This window comes from Oryx dammah, unplaced genomic scaffold (assembly GCF_014754425.2).
Source record: "Oryx dammah isolate SB20612 unplaced genomic scaffold, SCBI_Odam_1.1 HiC_scaffold_15, whole genome shotgun sequence".
NCBI lineage: Eukaryota > Metazoa > Chordata > Mammalia > Artiodactyla > Bovidae > Oryx > Oryx dammah.
In genome coordinates, this window is record NW_024070199.1 from 35566761 (window position 1) to 35584986 (window position 18226).

An 18226-nucleotide genomic window follows, 5' to 3' on the forward strand; every position below is an offset into this window, starting at 1 on the left:
TTTATGGATAGAAGCATCTGTTCTCTAACTCTGATCATGGGGTCCCCCATCACCTCTGACTTGCCTTCAGGAGACTGCCCCAGAACTACAGAATGTTCCTGAAAAAATCCTCTTCTATCTGGTACTACAGCTGTAATTAAAGTTATCGACAGTAACTGTATTAGTCTAGGACCAGTGGGTTTTCTCTGTGCAAGCGTGCCCAAGCACAGCTCACTTAAGGGTTCTTATAGAATGTGAACGATGTCAAACTTGGATAAATGTGCTGGAACTGAGGCTTACTTTCTTCTTAATCCCATCCAGTATATATTCTCCTTTTTTTTTCTGTACTTCAAGGGGGCATAGGAGCTGATGTGTCTGCTTTCTGGTTATTTGCTCAAAATGTGATATTCAGTTTCTTGGAAAAACAGCATTCCTCAATCTCCCTCTTCAATTCTCTTTTCTTCGCAGGTTTAGCATTTATCTAGGGCTGTGCAGCAACCCACTCCAGTATTCTCGCTTGGAGGATCCCATGGCCAGAGGAGCCTGGCAGGCTGCAGTCCACACGGCTGCAGAGTTGGACACCACTGAGGAGACTGAGCATGCACACACGCAGAGCTGCCACCACGTGGCGACAAGTAGCATAGCAGTAACAGTGAGTGAAAGCACCAAGGGCCCAGGTCCTCTTGGTGAAAGCGTAAATTATCTATCATGCGAGCACGTGGAGTCTCTCAGGGCTCAAAGAACGGCACAGGAATAAATGATCCCTTTAGAGAGCTAATGCACAACATTTAAAGACTTGATTTTGGCTAGAATTATATTATCTCACCCATCCCATCTTATCTATAATTTCTCATAGTTCTCTTGATGCTTTTGCTCTCATAACACGTTTACTTAACCAGTGAGACGTGTGTGAAGAGCTGGGGTTGTAAACTCCATTTTTCAGAGTTGAGCTGAGGTCCACAGTGCGGACTGACTGTGGGCGCCTGAGAAACAATGGTGAAGTCAGCCTTTTTTCCTCTTCTGAGCCCAGTATTTTGTGATCTTTTATTTGCAAGGGAAGCCTTTGTCTTGTGGGATTTGAAAGACTTTGTTCCTATAATTTCTAGCACAGCAAATCTACCAGTATCCAGGCCTCCTAATTCTCCCTCTGCAGAGAACACTGCACCTCCGGGAAGCCCGACTGCCCTGCCTCAAATGCTCCTGAAGACAGAGTGGTGGCCTCAGCTCGTCTGCCTCTGCTCTACCTGGGTAACCAGGCGGCACTGTTGGCCACGGCAGTAAACACAACAGAAGGAACAGATCCAGAGGAAAAGAGAAATTCCATTTTGTGCGTGCAGTAGTTCAGCTGCCCTGCAGTACATCTGGGCTTCCCAGGAGGCACTAGTGGTAAAGAATCCAACTGCCAGTGCAGGAGACACACGAGATGCGGGTTCAATCCCTGGGTCAGGAAGATTCCCCTGGAGTAGGAAACGGCAAGCCCACTCCAGGATTCCTGCCTGGGAAATCCCATGGACAGAGGAGCCTGGCAGGCTACAGTCTATGGTGTTGCAAAGAGTTGGACACGACTGAGTTGGAGACTTCGGTAGGCAAGTGGAAACACACCTCCAGCACTGAGGCATCACCAGCACACGTGAGGGCTGACACCGGCCAGCAGAGGAGCTCAGAGGACAAGTGTGCAGAGTAGGGACAGAATGAAGCTCTGGACGGCTGAGAAGCCAACAGAAGGGACAGAGGAGGGACCACAAGAGACAGGAAGACCAGAAAGTGGCACCACAGACACCAGAGAAGACAGCTTCTAAAGGAAGGGAGCGATCCACAGATAATACCAGTGTACATTAGGAGCAACAGAGAATCGCACCACTATTAATAAAAGCATGGACCTTATCTTGCTGGATTGGACGCCCTGCTTATGCCCCGAGTTCTCCTGATCCACTCAGCCCGGGACTGTGCCCTTCTGTACCCTGGCATCTGACAGAGCCACCCAACGGTCACAAGCCAGCAGACACACTGGGCTCCCCACTGTCACTCACCTGGATCACTGCTGCTGAGGCCTTGGGCTGGAGCAGCAGCATCTGACATGCAACCGTCCACGCAGCCCTCAGCGGTCTGTTCAGAATCTCTTCCGGGAGCATCTGCGGGCTGCACTTCTAGTAACTTTGCCTGTTTTTCAATAAAGGATTCCATCCCAGACACAGAGAGGGCCTCTGACCCCTGAGGAGAGAGCAGGAGCTGTGTCACAGGCAGGGTGCAGGGAGTGGGGGCACCTGCGGCTCCTGTCACTTCCCTGCACATGTCTCAAGTAGAGGACCCCACTGACCCTGTGACCACCTAAGGAAAAGGCGCTTGTTTTAACCTAACCTGCAAGGACAACAATGCCTCTGTAGTCTCATTTGCTACAAAAATCATGTTTCCTTCCAGGAGCTGGCTTTCTCATTCTATCACCTATTATCCCAAGCCTACTTCCCTTGAGAAGCCCACCACCCTCGAGAAGCCAACCGGCCAGCCCAGAACTCATAGGAATTCCAAACCAGTCTGAGAAAATACTCCTAGAATAAAAACCAGAGACCCCGATGTTGGTTGAGTCCTTTAGGAAGGCACCAAAGTCCTTTCTGATTCTGCAGAACATCCCAACTGCCAATAAAGGCAGGACTGACCTCCTAACTGATGATCCCAAGAATTCTCTAGGGATTCTCACCACACCGCTGTCCTGGAGACAGTAGAGAACCTTCTCGTGGGCCTCAGTTATATTCAGTGCTGGAGCAATTTTACTGGAGAACCTCAATCTGGATCTGGTACAGAAGCAAAGAGCAGAAACAGTGTGTAATTCATGGTCTTGATTCCCATACAGAGGGCTGACAAGTATTAATACCTCAAAACGGGCATGTCCACACTTATTCTTGGAAGCTCACGGTGGTCAGAGTTGCCAAGAGATGCCTCACTCTGAAATCCCCCAAACAATAAATATTCTTACACACACTGCAACTCTTGCACTGAGCTATGCTTACAATGCGCCTGTGAAAGGGCTTTTGCTAATGTAAAATAAGGACTTGTCCGTCACAGTTGTGTCCCACAGGCTAGAAGAGTGGCTAGCACATACTGTGCACTAGTTAAAAATCTGTTGAACGTTAACTAGACAAGCGCCACAGATCAAGGTTGCCCTTGCTCCTCACACCTTTTTGCACATCCACTATTCCCCTTGAGTTCCAGATAAAACCAGAGAGGGAATCATGAGGGCTAACCTCAATGTTTCAAGAAACAGGTTCTTATAAGCACAGGCCACATGGTTACCCTTCAAAATATGGGCCCGGTGAGGGGGGAAAAAAAGGCTAAGAACTCTGAGGGTTATTGCCAGCCCATAAGACATGAACACAGAGAAAAAGACAGTGAGACGCACACATAAACATCCTCGCACCAGCTCTGTCTCTCTCTCTGTAACGGCCCAGGTACATACATACAGCAAGTGTCTGGGAAGGGAAGTGTGGTGCCCTTCCTCCCCACCTGCTGGCTGTAAGAGCTGCCAGTGCAGGCTGCAGCAGCAGCAATAACCAGTGACCCCCTGAAGGGGTCCCTTCTAGCCCGTTCCTGTTTACTGCTAGTGTACTCGACTCCTGAGCCAGAAAACCGTGACAAACAGAGATTAGTTATAAGCCTTAACTCTTAAAACAAAAGAAACGTTTCAGTTTCCCAAGGGAAAAAAAAAAGAACATCCATATCCTAGAGTTTTCCTTCTAGTCAAAATTCCCCGGTCAGTTTGGGCCCTGGCTTCCCAGGCAAGACCAACATGAAGCCAGGCTCCCTCTGCAGGACCTTGGGCTTGGTCCGCAGTCTGACTTTGCACAAAAACAGGCACAGATAACCCCTCCCCTCTATTCTAGGACCTAAGACCAGGAATGGGCTTTGACTGAAAACTGGGGATCCCCTGAGAATTGGGAAGGGTGTCTCACTTGGAAGCCTTCTTGCCTTCTGTCTGGGGCTTATTTTCTGTCTCGGCCTCACTCAGCTCCTCTGTAGGGCTCTGGGGCTCAGAGCGAGGGAACGCGGTCTTCAGCGTGTCCACGATAGCACTCACCACCATCTGCAGGGGTCACAGATGTGGGGTTAGACAGGCACCACCGAGCAGCACCTGTCTCAAGGTGCTTTCTGCACCCTGGACGAGCAGCCAGCTGACCTGTCTAGCAGAGCCCTATCCATGCACACAGTTTCAGATAACAGCTAATTGCTCAGTGGCAACTCTCTCCCCTTTCTTCCACAGCCATGAAAATCTTCTTCCTCAGAGATTTAAGACAGATGATGGATTCCATGGGAAAAGAAGCCAAAACAACATGACAAATAAAAATCTGGGAGTTCTGCAGGCTGGTGAAATGCTTTTCACTTTCAATTTCTTTCTTTTCATACAGAAGAATGATTTTTAGTTTTCAAATTGATAATACTTTCACCAAGATGTGACAAAGGGGAAGTGATACAGGTAAGAGTATACAAAGAAAAGGACGAGTGAAAAAGATTATCAAAATAAGGAATAGTCTAAAAACATTTATGATATAAAAATGTACAGAGAGATTCACATTAAAAACAACAATAACAAAAAACTGGTTTTCCAGTTAGTTCAAACAATTCCTCTTCTTTAACTACAGAAAGAATGGCAAAAACCACTCAGGTTAAAGTTAAGGATCTGGAATTCATACAAACTTCTCTATTTATACAGATGAAATAAAACAATCTTTGCTGAAGAGTAAGAGCTATCTCTATTTCTCAGAATGAGAAAACGACATACAGATTTTTGATAAAGAGAAAGAACAAATGAAACCCTAAAATATCAATGAGATGGAAGGAAACACTGACTTTTCCTTTAGTAACTCTCGCTATTAACCAACATTGCCACTTGCTTTGTCTTATCCTGTGTTAGTCCTCCTTGGGGAGCACAGCCAGCACAGCCAAGGCAAGACTGACATGGTCAAGGAGGACCACAGTAGAGACCAGGGGACAGCAACTCAGGGAAAGAACACAGCGAACTGCATGGATGTGGAGAACGTAGCTGAGAAAATACAGTTGGCTCTCCAGGCTCACAGAATGGTAGTCTGCCAGGAGAGCCCGCACCTGCTCGCTCTTGTGCCATGAGCAGTGAGTACAGTGCGTGGCTCTGAGCGGGCACCCAGGGGGCAGGTGTTGAAAAAAATCAGTGAAGGTAAAAAAAAAAAAAATCAGTGAGGGAACACATCAGCATGGGTGGGCAAACCTGCAAGGAACTCCGAGGTTTCACCTCATTTATCCCTTCCTAGTTTGCAGTCTTCTCCTCGTAGCAGTGAATGTCTCCGAACACCCTTCACTTGAAGTCCCACTTTATCATTTTATCCCCTAAAGTGTAGATTGGAAGAGGGAGACCCCTTCTTCTGCCAAAAGAACAGTGCTTTCTAACCTCTTACAACACATGCATTTTTGATCAGCACAAACCTCAGACTTCTGTCCTGGAGCCGAGAGAATCAGTGAGCAACCACTGCTCACAGGCTCCAGAGTGGTGCTCAAAGGCTCTGCTATCGTCTCCAAAGGTTCCGAGATACCGTGTGGAACCCTGTTCTCCAGCAGAGAATCACTACACAAATCTAAATCCAGCTTGGTGTCCTGCCTAAGGGCTCCATCCTGAGTGACCAACGCTGGGAATGACCTTCATCGCCAGAAGAGGCCTTCCTGCCCCCGCCTGTCCGTGGAGATGTGGACAGACCCTTGTACCCTTCCCCTGGAATCACAGCATCATGATACCACCAGGAGACCTGTGCACACTTACAGCATCAGGAGAACTGATGCTCATGGTTGCTCACGGTCATTCAGTGATGGTGACCTCACCAGTACTGGTAACAGGTCTTGAAAACCCCAGTCCACGTTCCACTTACTCCTCTGTGCTGCTCTCCCTTCCCCCGTCTCCCTTGCCTTTCAAACATGCCTCCCCGCTTCCCTGCGAGAAACTAAGGCTGAGCACACAGTCCCACTCATACCTTGTCTATTCTGGAGACCACAAACGGCTTCTTGACAAAGGCAATACGAGCATCTGTGTTGAGAGCAAGGAACTCCTGCATCTCCTCACTGTTCGCGATCTCAGGAATGGCACAGAGTTGCTGAAAAGACACAAGGACTTCAGAGAGAAACTCCGGTCCCCAGGTGTCCCCACCTTGGCCTGGGTGTCTGGTGGCTACAGTGACAGCAGAGGATGCTGACCTTTAGAAACGATTCCAAGAGGCTCTTGCGGGCTTCCACCCTGTCACTGTCCATGTTTCCAAATGGAAGATCTGGAAAGAGCTTTTTAGGGCCCTTCACATCTTTAAAAAAAAAAAAGGTAACTGATGAACATTTACTAAGAACTATTCCATTTATTACCCATCACATATATAAGACACGGAAATGCCAAATGTATTTCCTGGGGACTTTTCTCCTCACCTGTGAACTGAGCTGAGAAGTGAGCTGAGGTTGGGGTGGGAGCTAGGTACCAAACCTGGGCCTCATCCCTTCAGAGTCCCTCCCCTGGGGCCTCCCCTCCACGGGATTTTTTTTATTTCAGGAGTTAGAGATATAACCCAAGGACATAATACAGACAGCCTACTTTCATTATTCATGATAATATTAAGGTATAAGAGGTCACTAGAGTAGTGATGCATAACAGCGCTGAAGTCTAACTGCCCAAGTTTAAATTTTGGCTCCAATCTCTGCTGTAATAATGGCCTTAGGCAACCTGCATAATCTTTGCTTTTTTCTATAGAATGAGGATAATGATAGTATCCATCTTGTAGACTGTTATGAGAACAAAATGAGCTTAGGAGAGAACTGGGCATATATTTTCAGTATTAACTATTGTAATTAAGAAAGAAAACCTATAACTGAAATCCATGATTTATGTCACAACTTATTAAAAATGTTTGAGTGATCATGACCTTCCCTGGTTGCTCAGCTGGTAAATAATCAGCCTGTAATGCGGGAGACCTGGGTTTGATCCCTGGGTTGGGAAGATCCCCTGGAGAAGGAAATGGCTACCCACTCTATATTCTGGCCTGGAGAATTCCATGGACTATATAGTCAGGGTCAGACATGACTGAGAGACTTTCACTTTCACTTGGCATTTTCTTAAAAAACAAAGTAGCTGCTCACTAGCTTTTATGGTTTGAATTAAATTTTATGTCTTCTTCTTGTTCCTGTGCCTTATGAGAACCAAACGGCACACCAAGAAGCCTTTTGTTAAAGGAAAGGCAGCAAGGATTTCTGGATAACAGTTTAATATTTAACAGCAACCAGTCTATGAACCTGTTTAACTCCTCACAGGCACAGGTGGAAATACGAAAGTTTCTTTCTTAAGCTTAAACTAGTTGGGGCCCCAGAACAAAGCATTCAGAGGCAAAGCAGTACCCCGGAAAGCATGTCACGAGTGCTGCCCAGCACTAAAACCCCAAACACCGAAAAGCAAACGGAGGGAGCACGGGACCCTCAAGGCCACGTTCTCCCTTTCCACCCTATTCACAGACAACAGGCCTCCAGCCTTTCAGATCAGGGTGGCTGGATGTGAAAGGCAAGCAGGCATTTCGGGGCTGGGGAACTCCTGACTTTTGATGAACTTTCGCAGATCCGATTTCTCCTCCAGACGGGTCTGCAGGTTCAGGAACTCGCGGTAGCGGCGGTTCACGGTGTGGTAGGCCACCTGCTGCAGGCCGCCGCTGCTCTCGCCGTCGAGGGCCGTCTCATACTGTTGAGAGAACATCTGTTGGCTGCACCAGCTCACTGGCACACAGTAAGCACAGGGCAGGGTCAAGGGAGTACGCTGCTCCTGTTCTGTCCCTAGCCTCTCAGGCCTCACTGCCGCTCCAAGCTCTAACGAACAGCCCAAATCCCAGGGGGGCTGCAGTACGCAATGCGATGCCCTTCCCAACAGAGGCGGCCCAGGCGGTGGGAAACGAAGGTCCACTGCCTTTCACTCCTCCTTCCATCTCAAAGTTCTCCCTGCAAACACTGTTTACTCATAACCACTTTCAAATCCCAAAGACAGAGGATAAAACAGAAGGTTCGACACTGATAATGTCTTACCCCTAAATTATGAGGCTGGATGTTATGGGGAGATAACCATCTTGTCATTATTCTCAAACCAGTGATTACCTATATTACTTGAGGGAAGAACAAATAATCGAAAACAGCTGAGGAACAACAATCATTTGTTTGCCTGGACTACACTAAAGGAACATGTGTTTTTGTTCTGCTTGGGGCTGATTAATTCTTATTCTTGGAGCAACACTGATTATTTCTTCCCAAGGACAGATCGTCTGTCTGTATGATGAGAAGAAGATCTGGAGATGTTTTACGGGGTCACAGTCGGCTGTCTTCATATGTGAGGAGGGCTGGCACGTGGGAAAAGACAGCAGTGCTGAATGTCCCCCCAGAGAGAACGCCCCAAACGGCATGAAAGCTGCAACTTCATACCTACAGGGGGAGAAGGTGTAGGATACAGCGAATGCTGTGGAAGAACGATACCCGTGCTTGTTCTCATCGGGAGGTTAGTGTTCGTTTGGTTAAGGTATTCTGTGGGCAAGCAATGGAAGAGTGGTGAGACTGAGGCTGGTGTCAAGCTTGTCTAATGGCAGACAGAGGTGTTCATTATGAGTTGGAATGAGCAAAGCAGTCCCTCAGGCCAGTACTGAGAAGGAAAGGCCTAGATAAGACATGCATGTGGAATTCAGGCGAGGGCTCTCACATCCAGAGCCCCTGGGAGCTATGATGCTCTCTGTAGCTATTCTGCTCCATGTGGGACACCGTATGATACGTCTCCAAACTTGGCTAGGCCTCAGAATCTCTTGGGCTGCAGAACCTGCTGTCAGAATATGGATTCTGACGGGTGCTAATGGATTCTGAATGAGAATTTCCCAAGAATTCTCCCAGGATTCCTTATTTTTTAAGAATACAACTTTCTGGGAAACTCGGAGGTAGCCTATATCAAAACCTGATAGCTCAGCTGGCAAAGAATCCGCCTGCAATGTGGGAGACCTGGGTTTGATCCCTGGGTTGGGAAGATCCCCTGGAGAAGGGAAAGGCTACCCACTCCAGTATTCTGGCCTGAAGAATTCCATGGAATGTATAGTGCATGGGGTCGCAAAGAGTCAGACACAACTGAGTGACTTTCACTCTATCAAAATCAGCTTTAGGGAGCTGCTGCTTGAATCAAACCAGTCACCTGATACAGGAACCCGCTTCCTATCCCTTCTGCCAAGCAGTTCCTACCACCACACTTAAACATCTCCAGGGAGAGGGACTCACCACCTTTTGAGATATATACAGGTAAACAACCTTCCTTTCTAAAACAAAGGATAAAGGATATTAGTACTTAAGAAATTAGCAAGGAAGAAGTCTGGAAAGGATTTCTGGGCTGTATCCACTGGAAAAATATGATTCCCAGCACAGTGACAGCCCTGAGATTCTAGGACGGTCTGTGAGAGTGTCATGGAAGCCTACTCTGCTTCACTCATGAGCTTCAGACCCTCCATATCAAAACTGGTTGAATTAACTAGAGCAAACTAAGAGCAGACTTCCTCCTTCCAAACACTGGCTTCACTGACTGCTTTCCAAATCCATTCCCAGACCAGAGTGGTGACCGTGCACCAAGTACCTTCACCGTGTAGAGCGTGTAGGGGTGGAAACCGGTGCCACTGTGCTCTCGAGCAGTAATGGTGCCAGTGATGCGAAGGTTCTGGATGACCACGGGGCCATCTGGACTGCCCAGGGACTCGAAGTTGAAGGTGGCTGAGCTGAGGGGTCCAGGTGGAGAGGAGGAGAGCAGGACCTGTGGCAGACTGGAGTCCAGGGAGCTCTCACCATTGGTGAGATCCTTCTCTAAACACGAAGGGCGTGGGGGGCATACCGTCTCAGGACTGGGCAGCAAAGTTGTGAGAGAGGCGTCATTTCCCTGCTCTCCCTCCTTGTCCGCTGTATCAATCTGGATCTCTGGGCAGGAATTCAGCATGGAGGCAAGCAGGCTCGGCTCTGTTTCTGTTCCTGGACCCTCCTCAGCTTCTGCTCCTTCTATTCCTTCGGGTCCCTTGCCATCCTTAGGCTCCAGAGGCTGGGAGCCCCCGAGGGCACGCAGGGCATCCTGAATCGTGGCTGAGAGGAAGGGGCCTGGGGTCATGAGCATGATGGTTTCTTTGCCCAGTTCAGACAACGGAGACCCCAGCTCTGCATCTTCAGACAAGAACAGAGGCTGCAGGAAATGAGAAGAGCTGTTTTCGACTTTTCTCTCCTCAAGCACTCCCCTCAGATCTCCCTCCAGCGCTTCATGGCCTTCTTCAACGTCTGGGGAAGGGTGTGAAGGCCCGTCTGGCTCACTACAGCTTAGGAGCACTGGGGCTGTTGTTGGTGAAGGGGCTTCTGCGAGACCCTGGACCTCAACAATCAGCGGCAGAGATGTGGGCACTGAGGGCTGTTCCAGGGCACTGGCTGGGCAGAGTGGATTAGCCACTCCTGCTGGGTTAGTTCTGGCCTTGGAGAAGATGCCCACGAGTACAAGGTGGATCCAGTCCGGATCCGAGAGCTTGCTGATCAGTGGTAAGATGACATTGCAAGTAATGAGTTCCACCACTATGTGCCTACCGGTCCGGGTCTCCAAGTGCGGCTTCGGCACTAGTCCCTGAAGCAACACATTCACGATGCCACGTGTGTAGGTGACCTCAGCGCTGGGGCTCTGCACTGCAGGGTGTGGAGCGCTGGCCCGGCAGTAAGCCTCCCAGAGCTGGGAGGGATCCCCTGGGCCACTCTGTTTCCCTGCGGCCTCCTTCGCCTGAATATAGCTCTGCAGGTGACAACCGCAGAGAGTCAGAACCCTCTGGGCAAGAGCATGGCTATCCACCCTGGCCATCCTCCTCCGGAGCTCCTGGACCAGCCCTCGCATGGCTGCCTCCATCTCCTCCTCGAAGGCTGGCTCCTTGCTCACCGTGTGGTACCAGGACGACACGAAGTCCCGCATGATCATCCGGATGGTGCGGTCGATCTCCTGCTCCAGCTGCCTCTCGGCCTCAGGGTTTGGGGGACAGACGGCCACTGGGATGAAGCGCTCCAGGTGCAGCCGCCCTGAAGCCCCCACGATGGCGTCAGAGCCCAGCCATCCTCCCAGCACCAGCAGCAACGCAGACAGAAGGCACAGAAGCCACACGTTGACCAGGAGGTGGATGACCAGGAGCCAGCCGAGCACGGCCCCCAGGGCCACCAGCTTCCGGCTACTCAGCAGGTGACTGACGCTGGGCCCGGCCGGGCGCTCCGGCGCCAGGATCTCCGTCTCTGTCTTCATGGCGGGCGGGCGGGCGGGGGCTCCCCGGACCAGAGCCTCCCTCCCTCACGTCAAAGCCAGGGATGGGGGCGCCGAATGCGGCGCGGACACAAGAGCCGGGTGCCGGTCAGGCCTGGGCCGGGTCGCGGGCCCTGACGTCCTACAGGCAAGGCCGGGCGACAGGGGCAGCTCGGAGGCTCGGCATCGCCGCAGCCTCGTCCGGCCGAGACGCTGCCCTCGAGGAAGACGCTGCGTCCTTCATGGTGCGGGGTCGGCCACCTGCGGCTTCGGAGACCGGGCAGGGCCGTGGGCCCACCGAATATTTAGTGAGTCCACCATCGAGGTGCCCGCAACCGGCTCGCGCACCGCCTGGCTGAGCCCCGGCGCCAGTGAACGCTGTGGCGTCTCCTTCGCAGCCTCGGAGGGGCCCTCGCCTTGATAAGGAAGCCGGGCACCTAACCTCCGTAGCCCTGCTGCTGTTAAGGCTGCCGGCCGGCCGGGCGCCGGCGACTACTTCCGGGTCGACGTCAGTCGGAGCGGTGCGTGCGGAGAGAGCGCCGTGCGATCCGCTCCCCGGCTTTGCTCGGCGCTGCGTGGCGCCGCCTGGTGGTGAGGAGGCGCCGTGGCTGCACAGAGCGAACAGGTACGGGCCCTGAGATCTTGCAGAGCACTAGCTCGCCAAACAGGTGCCTCATTCCTAGCTGTGCGGACCTGCGATCAGTCTTGCAGGTCATGCCCCTCCGAGTCAGTGCGAGCTGCAGTGTTTAAATGAACTCTGCAAAGACCTTCTACCGTTTAGGCAAACTCAGTAGTCCAGTTTGTTTTAATCTCAAATGGGCATTTTTTCGATGGCCTGATACACTTTAACATTCACCCCACATTCCAAAACGCCCGTCTCTCATTCCCAATGCTCAGCTAACCAAACTTGAACTCAGGAATTGCAGAATACAAGGCATAAAACATTAATACAGAGGTAGATGTATTCCTAAAATTTCATAATACTATATAACAAAATCATTTTTGTGGTTTGGGTTATTCATCAGTAGCTTTACCCCGAGCAATCAAATCATTTGATTATCTTTGTTCAGTCCCTGTGATAGGTGGTGTGGAGGAACAGAAGTGGTGAAGGGTCCTCAAAAACCTTGCAGATAACTGGGGAGATGAGTTCTTGGGTCCCAAGTGAATATTTAATAACACAATTCAGTATGGGGTATGGTGAAATACAAATTATTATATGCATGAGGGTTGCAAATTATTATACAGTGGTTTGTAGCAGTGAAGGGGAACTTCACAAAGAAGTGATCCTTTCTACTGCCTCTTCAAGCCTGTTGTTCAGTCCTGAATTGTTGTTCAGCAACTGATCAACAGTCCTGTCCAATTCTCTGCGACCCCATAGACTGCAGCACGCCAGGTTCCCTGTCCTTCACCATCTCCCAGAGCTTGCTCAAACTCGTGTCCATTCAGTCGGTGATGCCATCCAACCATCTTGTCCTCTGTCCTCCCCTTCTCCTCCTGCCTTCAATCTTGCCCAGCATCAAGGTCTTTTCTAATGAGTCAGCTCTTCGTATGAGGTGACGAAAGTATTGAAGCTTCAGTTTCAGCATTAGTCCTTCCAATGAATATTCAGGACTGATTTCCTTTAGGATTGATTAGTTTGATCTCCTTTCAGTCCAAGGGATTCTCAAGAGTCTTCTTCAAAACCACAGTTCAAAAGCATCAATACTTCAGCGCTCAGCCTTCTTTATGGTACAGCTCTCACATCCATACATGAGTACTGGAGAAACCATAGCTTTGACTAGATGGACCTTTGTCAGCAAAGTAATGTCTCTGTTTTTTAATATGCTGTCTAGGTTTATCATGACTTTTCATCCAAGAAGCAAGCATCTTTTAATTTTGTAACTGCAGTCACCATCTGCAGTGATTTTGGAGCCCAAGAAAATAAAATCTGTCACTGTTTCCCCATCTATTTGCTATGACTTGATGGGACCAGATGCCATGATCTTAGTTTTTTGAATGTTGAGTTTTAAGCCAGCTTTTCCTCTCTCCTCTTTCACCTTCATCAAGAGGCTTAGTTCCTCTTCACTTTCTGCCATAAGGGTGGCGTCATCTGCATATCTAAGGTTATTGATATTTCTCCTGGCAATCTTGATTCCAGCTTGTGATTCATCCAGCCCGGCATTTCACATGATGTACTTACTCTGCATAGGACTTCCCAGGTGGTGCTGGAGGTAAAGAACCCGCCTGCCAATGGAAGAGATGGAGGAGACGCAGGCTCAGTTCCCTGGGTCAGGAAGATCCCCTGGAGAAGGGCGTGGCACCATTCCAGTGTTCTTGCCTGGAGAATCCCATGAACAGAGAACCCTGGCAGGCTCCAGTCCATAGTACTGAAGCAACTTAGGACACACACACATAATGAGTACTCTTTCCCACCTGTACCTGAAAAATACATATACCTGAAAATACATATGAAAAAAATCATGTAATAATTTTCTCTCTTCATCTAACTTTACCTCTTGATTTATCTGTGTCCCTGCAGTTGACATTATTTGTTTAAAGTCAGAGTCGTATTTCGTTGCATGAATGTATTACTTTTTCTTTATCCATGTACATTTGCTTACTTCCATATCTGGGCTATTTTGTGAATTGCTGTGGTGCGTAATTGCGTGCATGAGTTTTCCAAAGTCTGATTTTCTCCACATTCGCTCTCAGAAGTTGGACTGCCAGATCATATGGTTCATCTGTTTCAACCATTAAAATGCACAGCTAGATATGTCCCCTCCAGCAACAATTACCAATAAAATTTCACCAGCACTATACAAGAGTCTTTTTTCTTTACCCCACTGTAGCATTTTTTGTCTAGATTTTTTTGAGAGTGGTCTTTTGGACTTCTCTATGGTGATAGATTGTCATTTTGATTGTCTTGTGTCTAATTATTCACCTAATTGAGAAGCTTTTCTTGCACTTTCTTTAAAAAAAGTATAGATTGTATTTACCTCATGATATTTTCTTCTGATAGTTTGACCTACTTTGCATTTTCATTCTTTATCTCTGGAGATTTCATGAGAGTGAGTGTCATGTGGAGTCCAGCAATTTTTGTGAATATTAAGTACTAGAAGGAAAACCTTAAAGGTTGCTGTTGTGGGGAATTGCCACAGGACTGCCGGACACCCTCATGCCCAAAGGTGGTGACCCTGCCAATGAAAACTTTATCACAGTTTTAATTTGGGTCTGTACAATATTCTGGCACATACTTGAACCAACACCCAAAAACTTTATTTTAAGGATGCTGTCTGCCTACCAACAGCATAGAAGGGCTCCAGCTTCTCTAGCCCCTGTTACCCTGGTATGACATATCAAACCTCAGAAACTCTTATCTGTTGCTATATCAGTTTCATTTTAGCTCAGTTTAAACAGAGAGGCAAAAACATCAGGGGGACTTTTTTCAGGTTTCTTCAGGGAGAAAAATGAAATTAGAAGACAAAGTGTGTGCAGTTAATGGGCTCCATGAGTCACTAATTGTTTGCAGGAATTTTTTTTCAAGTGTGACCTTTCATTCATATAATAAGAAATACAGAATTAGAAGAAACTAATTCGAAATGATGGCTTGTTTCTACATGGAAAAATCTGAATACAGTGGAACCAACGGAAACCACAAAGATCAGGGTGCCAAGGTTTTAAGAATAGTTTAGGTTTGCAAATAATAGTATGCTTGTAATCTCAACAGTACATTTTTCTCTGTTAATATACTTTTCCAGAAGTCTTCCAGTGTGGTCCTCTCCTGCTGTAAGCCTTGGATGCTGGAATCAGGCCACTTCCTGTCTGTCTTTACAGGACTCTAAGAAATTCCTGGCTCTCCCCTGGATCCTGACCATCACGTGGCTACAGAAATGGTAACATTTTTGTTTTGCCAGTTGAAATGTTTAATGACACAGGTTCTTTCAGTTTCCTGATGTAGGTGAAGTGTGGAGCCCAGCGATGATTTCTTATTCAAGAAACCTACATCCTAGTCCACACGAGAGTGAGCCTCCTCCAACAGTGAACACCCTGCATGTATGTGACCTGCACCTCTGGGGAGAGCAGCTTTAAGATAGTCTAAGCCTGACCAAGGTCTGTCTACATGGTAGACTTAGACCTCTCCAAGGCCTGTCTACATGGTAGACTTAGACCTCTCCAAGTCCTGTCTGCACTGATGATGTTTACCTGTGACCGTGTGCTTCTACAATGAGAACATTTAGACCTGACCCTGTTTGTGTGCTAGGACATGGAGACCTGGGTAGGACCTGGCCTGCCTCTGTCCTGGAAACTCTGCGCCTGCGTCTGAATGTCAGCGCTCAGATGTCTGGGGTCTGGCGCAGAGGTGGCTGCTCTGGGCAGCGTGCTCTTCTCTGATGGGTCTCTGTGGCCCGTCTGGGGTCGGGGCTGTGGTGGGCTCTGAGTCTCTCCCCCTGCTAAGTTCCCCCTCCCTGGGGCTCATGGAGGCGCCTCAGGTGGCTACCTGGCAATCATCCCAATTTTCCAGCACATTCAGGTTGGTGTAGGGAGGCAGGTTCACCTGCTGAACTGATTCTAGGGATCCGGCAAGAAGTCAGCAGGCAGCAGGTGAGGTTGCCGCTGTGATCTCCTTCTGGTCGCCTCTCCTCAGAAGAGAACAGGGCTGCCCCCCGGCCTTCCGCCCAGCTCTCCTGTTTTCTCATCACCTCAGCAGGACAGGAAAGACAGAGGCTGCCAGAACCAAGGTAAGTGTTCAACTCTAGCACGAGCTTTCAAACCAGCAAAAAATCACACAGAACCACAGTGAAGACAGGAGGGGCCTGCCTTCTCAGGGACCACTGTGGGGAGGGGAGAGGATGCTTCACTTCTTTCTAGGGTCCCAGGAGGCCCCAGGGACCTGGCTGGTTTACACATTGGGGGCCCGCTGGCCACAGCCATGGTGTCCTGACTGAGGGGACATGTGACTCATTGGGGGGTCTGGGGACTGTGTGAGTCTCACCCCACCTGCATGGTCAGGATTGTGTGTGGGGAGACCCCACACACAAAGCTAAGAAAGAGGGAAGAACATGTGAGAGCTCCCGTTGTGTTTAGGATTTATTACTTTATGATATTCACTTTACACAGGCCTGTACCTGTTTGCCTCTTTACCCCTGAGAGCTCCCTGGGGCTCCTGAGGACTCCTCAGCTTGATGCTGCTGCTGGTAAGTCGCTTCAGTCATGTACGATTCTGTGTGACCCCATAGATGGCAGCCCACCAGGCTCCCCTGTCCCTGGGATTCTCCAGGCAAGAACACTGGAGTGGGTTGCCATTTCCTTCTCCAATGCATGAAAGTGAAGAGTGACAGTGAAGTCGCTCAGTTGCATCCGACTCTTAGCGACCCCATGGACTGCAGCCTACCAGGCTCCTCCGTCCATGGGATTTTCCAGGCAAGAGTACTGGAGTGGGGTGCCATTGCCTTCTACCTGGTAATTACTCCAGCATGAGCATAGGGAGAAGGGGGGCAAGCACCTGGTGGACTGACTAAAGGGCACATGGATCAGGCAAAAAGCCAGTGGGATCAGGTGAGGTTGCTGCCGTGACCTCCTTCAGGTCGAACGTTCTACTCAGCAGAGACCAGACCTGCTGCTCGTCTTCCAGGCCTGCGTCTGGTGTGTTTTCTCAGCTCCTCAGTGGGACAAGAAAGGACCAAGCCTGCCAGAACCAAGGTAGTGTGCATAACATTATCATGACAACTGTAAAAACAGTTAATATCACAGAACCAAAGGGAAAGGAGAGGACTTCTCTGGGGCAATGTGGGGAGAGGAGACCGACCCTACCCTTCATTCTACCATCCAAAGAGTTTACAGGAACCCCTTCATTTCCACCTTAGGGGTCCAACCAGCAGAGACCTGGTGTCCTAACCAAGGGTCATGGGGCCCCAGGTGCAGGGACTGGGGAGGTGGTGTCGCCTTGGAGACTGAGGACCTGTGTCCCCGGTTCAGTCCTGGGGATTGTGTGCACTCACCCCACCCACATGGGTCAGGATCCTGTACCTGGAGACCCCCTGGCTGCTCTTTACCTGCAGTGTGAATTGTCCCCTCTGAGATTCCCATCCTCTGAACTGAGGGTGTTGCCCTAATTTACCTGTGATACTTTTTCTTGTCTTCATCTTGTCTCATTCACATGTGGTCAGGCAGCTTCGCATGGGTCATATTAATATCACAGCACATCACGGATCCAATTCATAGGGGTCATCACAGTCCAGCTTCCCCTAGACCGAGCCCAGGTAATTTAATTTGTAATTGAATTGTTATTTTATATTGCAGTAAAGTTTGATTTCTGATGTTTAGTTTCAGGTGTACATGAATTTGATTCAGTTATACATAGACATATATCTATTCTTCTGTTTTTTCATGTAGGTTATTACAGTTTGTTCAGGAGAGGTCCCTGTTCTATCCAGTAGGCCCTTTTTCATTATCGACTTGATATGTATTAGTATGTCTATTTTCATCCCAAACTCTTAATTCATCCCTCCCTTCAAACTCTCTTTTGATGATATAATCATAATTTGGTTTTCTCAGGCTGTGAGTCTGTTTCTGTTTTGTACATTAGTTCATTGGTATGAATTTATAGATTCCACGTGTACGTGATATCTTAGGGTATTTGTCTGTTTCTCTCTGACTTACCTCGCATAGAAGAACTTCTTGGTTCATCCACGCTGCTGCCAGTATGATTATTCTGTTCTACGGCTGAGTATTCCAGTGTATAGACGTACCACCTGTTCTTCATTTTTCTGTCAGTGGACGTCTCAGTGGATTCTGTGTGTTGACTATTGTAAATAGTGCTGTCCTGAAAATCAAGGTACATGTGTCACTTTGAAAGGTGATTTTTCTCTGGACCTAAGCAGAGGAACTGGAGAAGGCAATGGCACCCCACTGCAGTACTCTTGCCTGGAGAATCCCATGGACAGAGGAGCCTGGTATGCTGCAGAACAT

The 18226-nt window shown here is 48.9% G+C and overlaps 1 protein-coding gene across 4 annotated transcripts in view; it reads right to left on the reverse strand.

Annotated features, from left to right (window-relative positions):
- The window catches only part of SNX19 (sorting nexin 19), a 32151-nt gene extending 20364 nt beyond the window's left edge, over positions 1-11787 (reverse strand). For 2 of the 4 annotated variants that reach the window (XM_040255886.1, XM_040255883.1), the window contains exons 1-7: positions 9608-11787; positions 7561-7699; positions 6187-6287; positions 5967-6086; positions 3924-4054; positions 2675-2768; positions 2010-2190 (exon numbers count right to left, since the gene is read on the reverse strand). In XM_040255886.1, the coding sequence (XP_040111820.1) occupies positions 2010-2190; positions 2675-2768; positions 3924-4054; positions 5967-6086; positions 6187-6287; positions 7561-7699; positions 9608-11281 (2440 nt within the window). In that variant the 5' untranslated portion in view covers positions 11282-11787. The remainder of the gene's footprint in view (positions 1-2009; positions 2191-2674; positions 2769-3923; positions 4055-5966; positions 6087-6186; positions 6288-7560; positions 7700-9607) is intronic. The other 2 variants (XM_040255884.1, XM_040255885.1) reach the window with 1 other exon arrangement.
- Positions 11788-18226: the final 6439 nt, after the last annotated feature.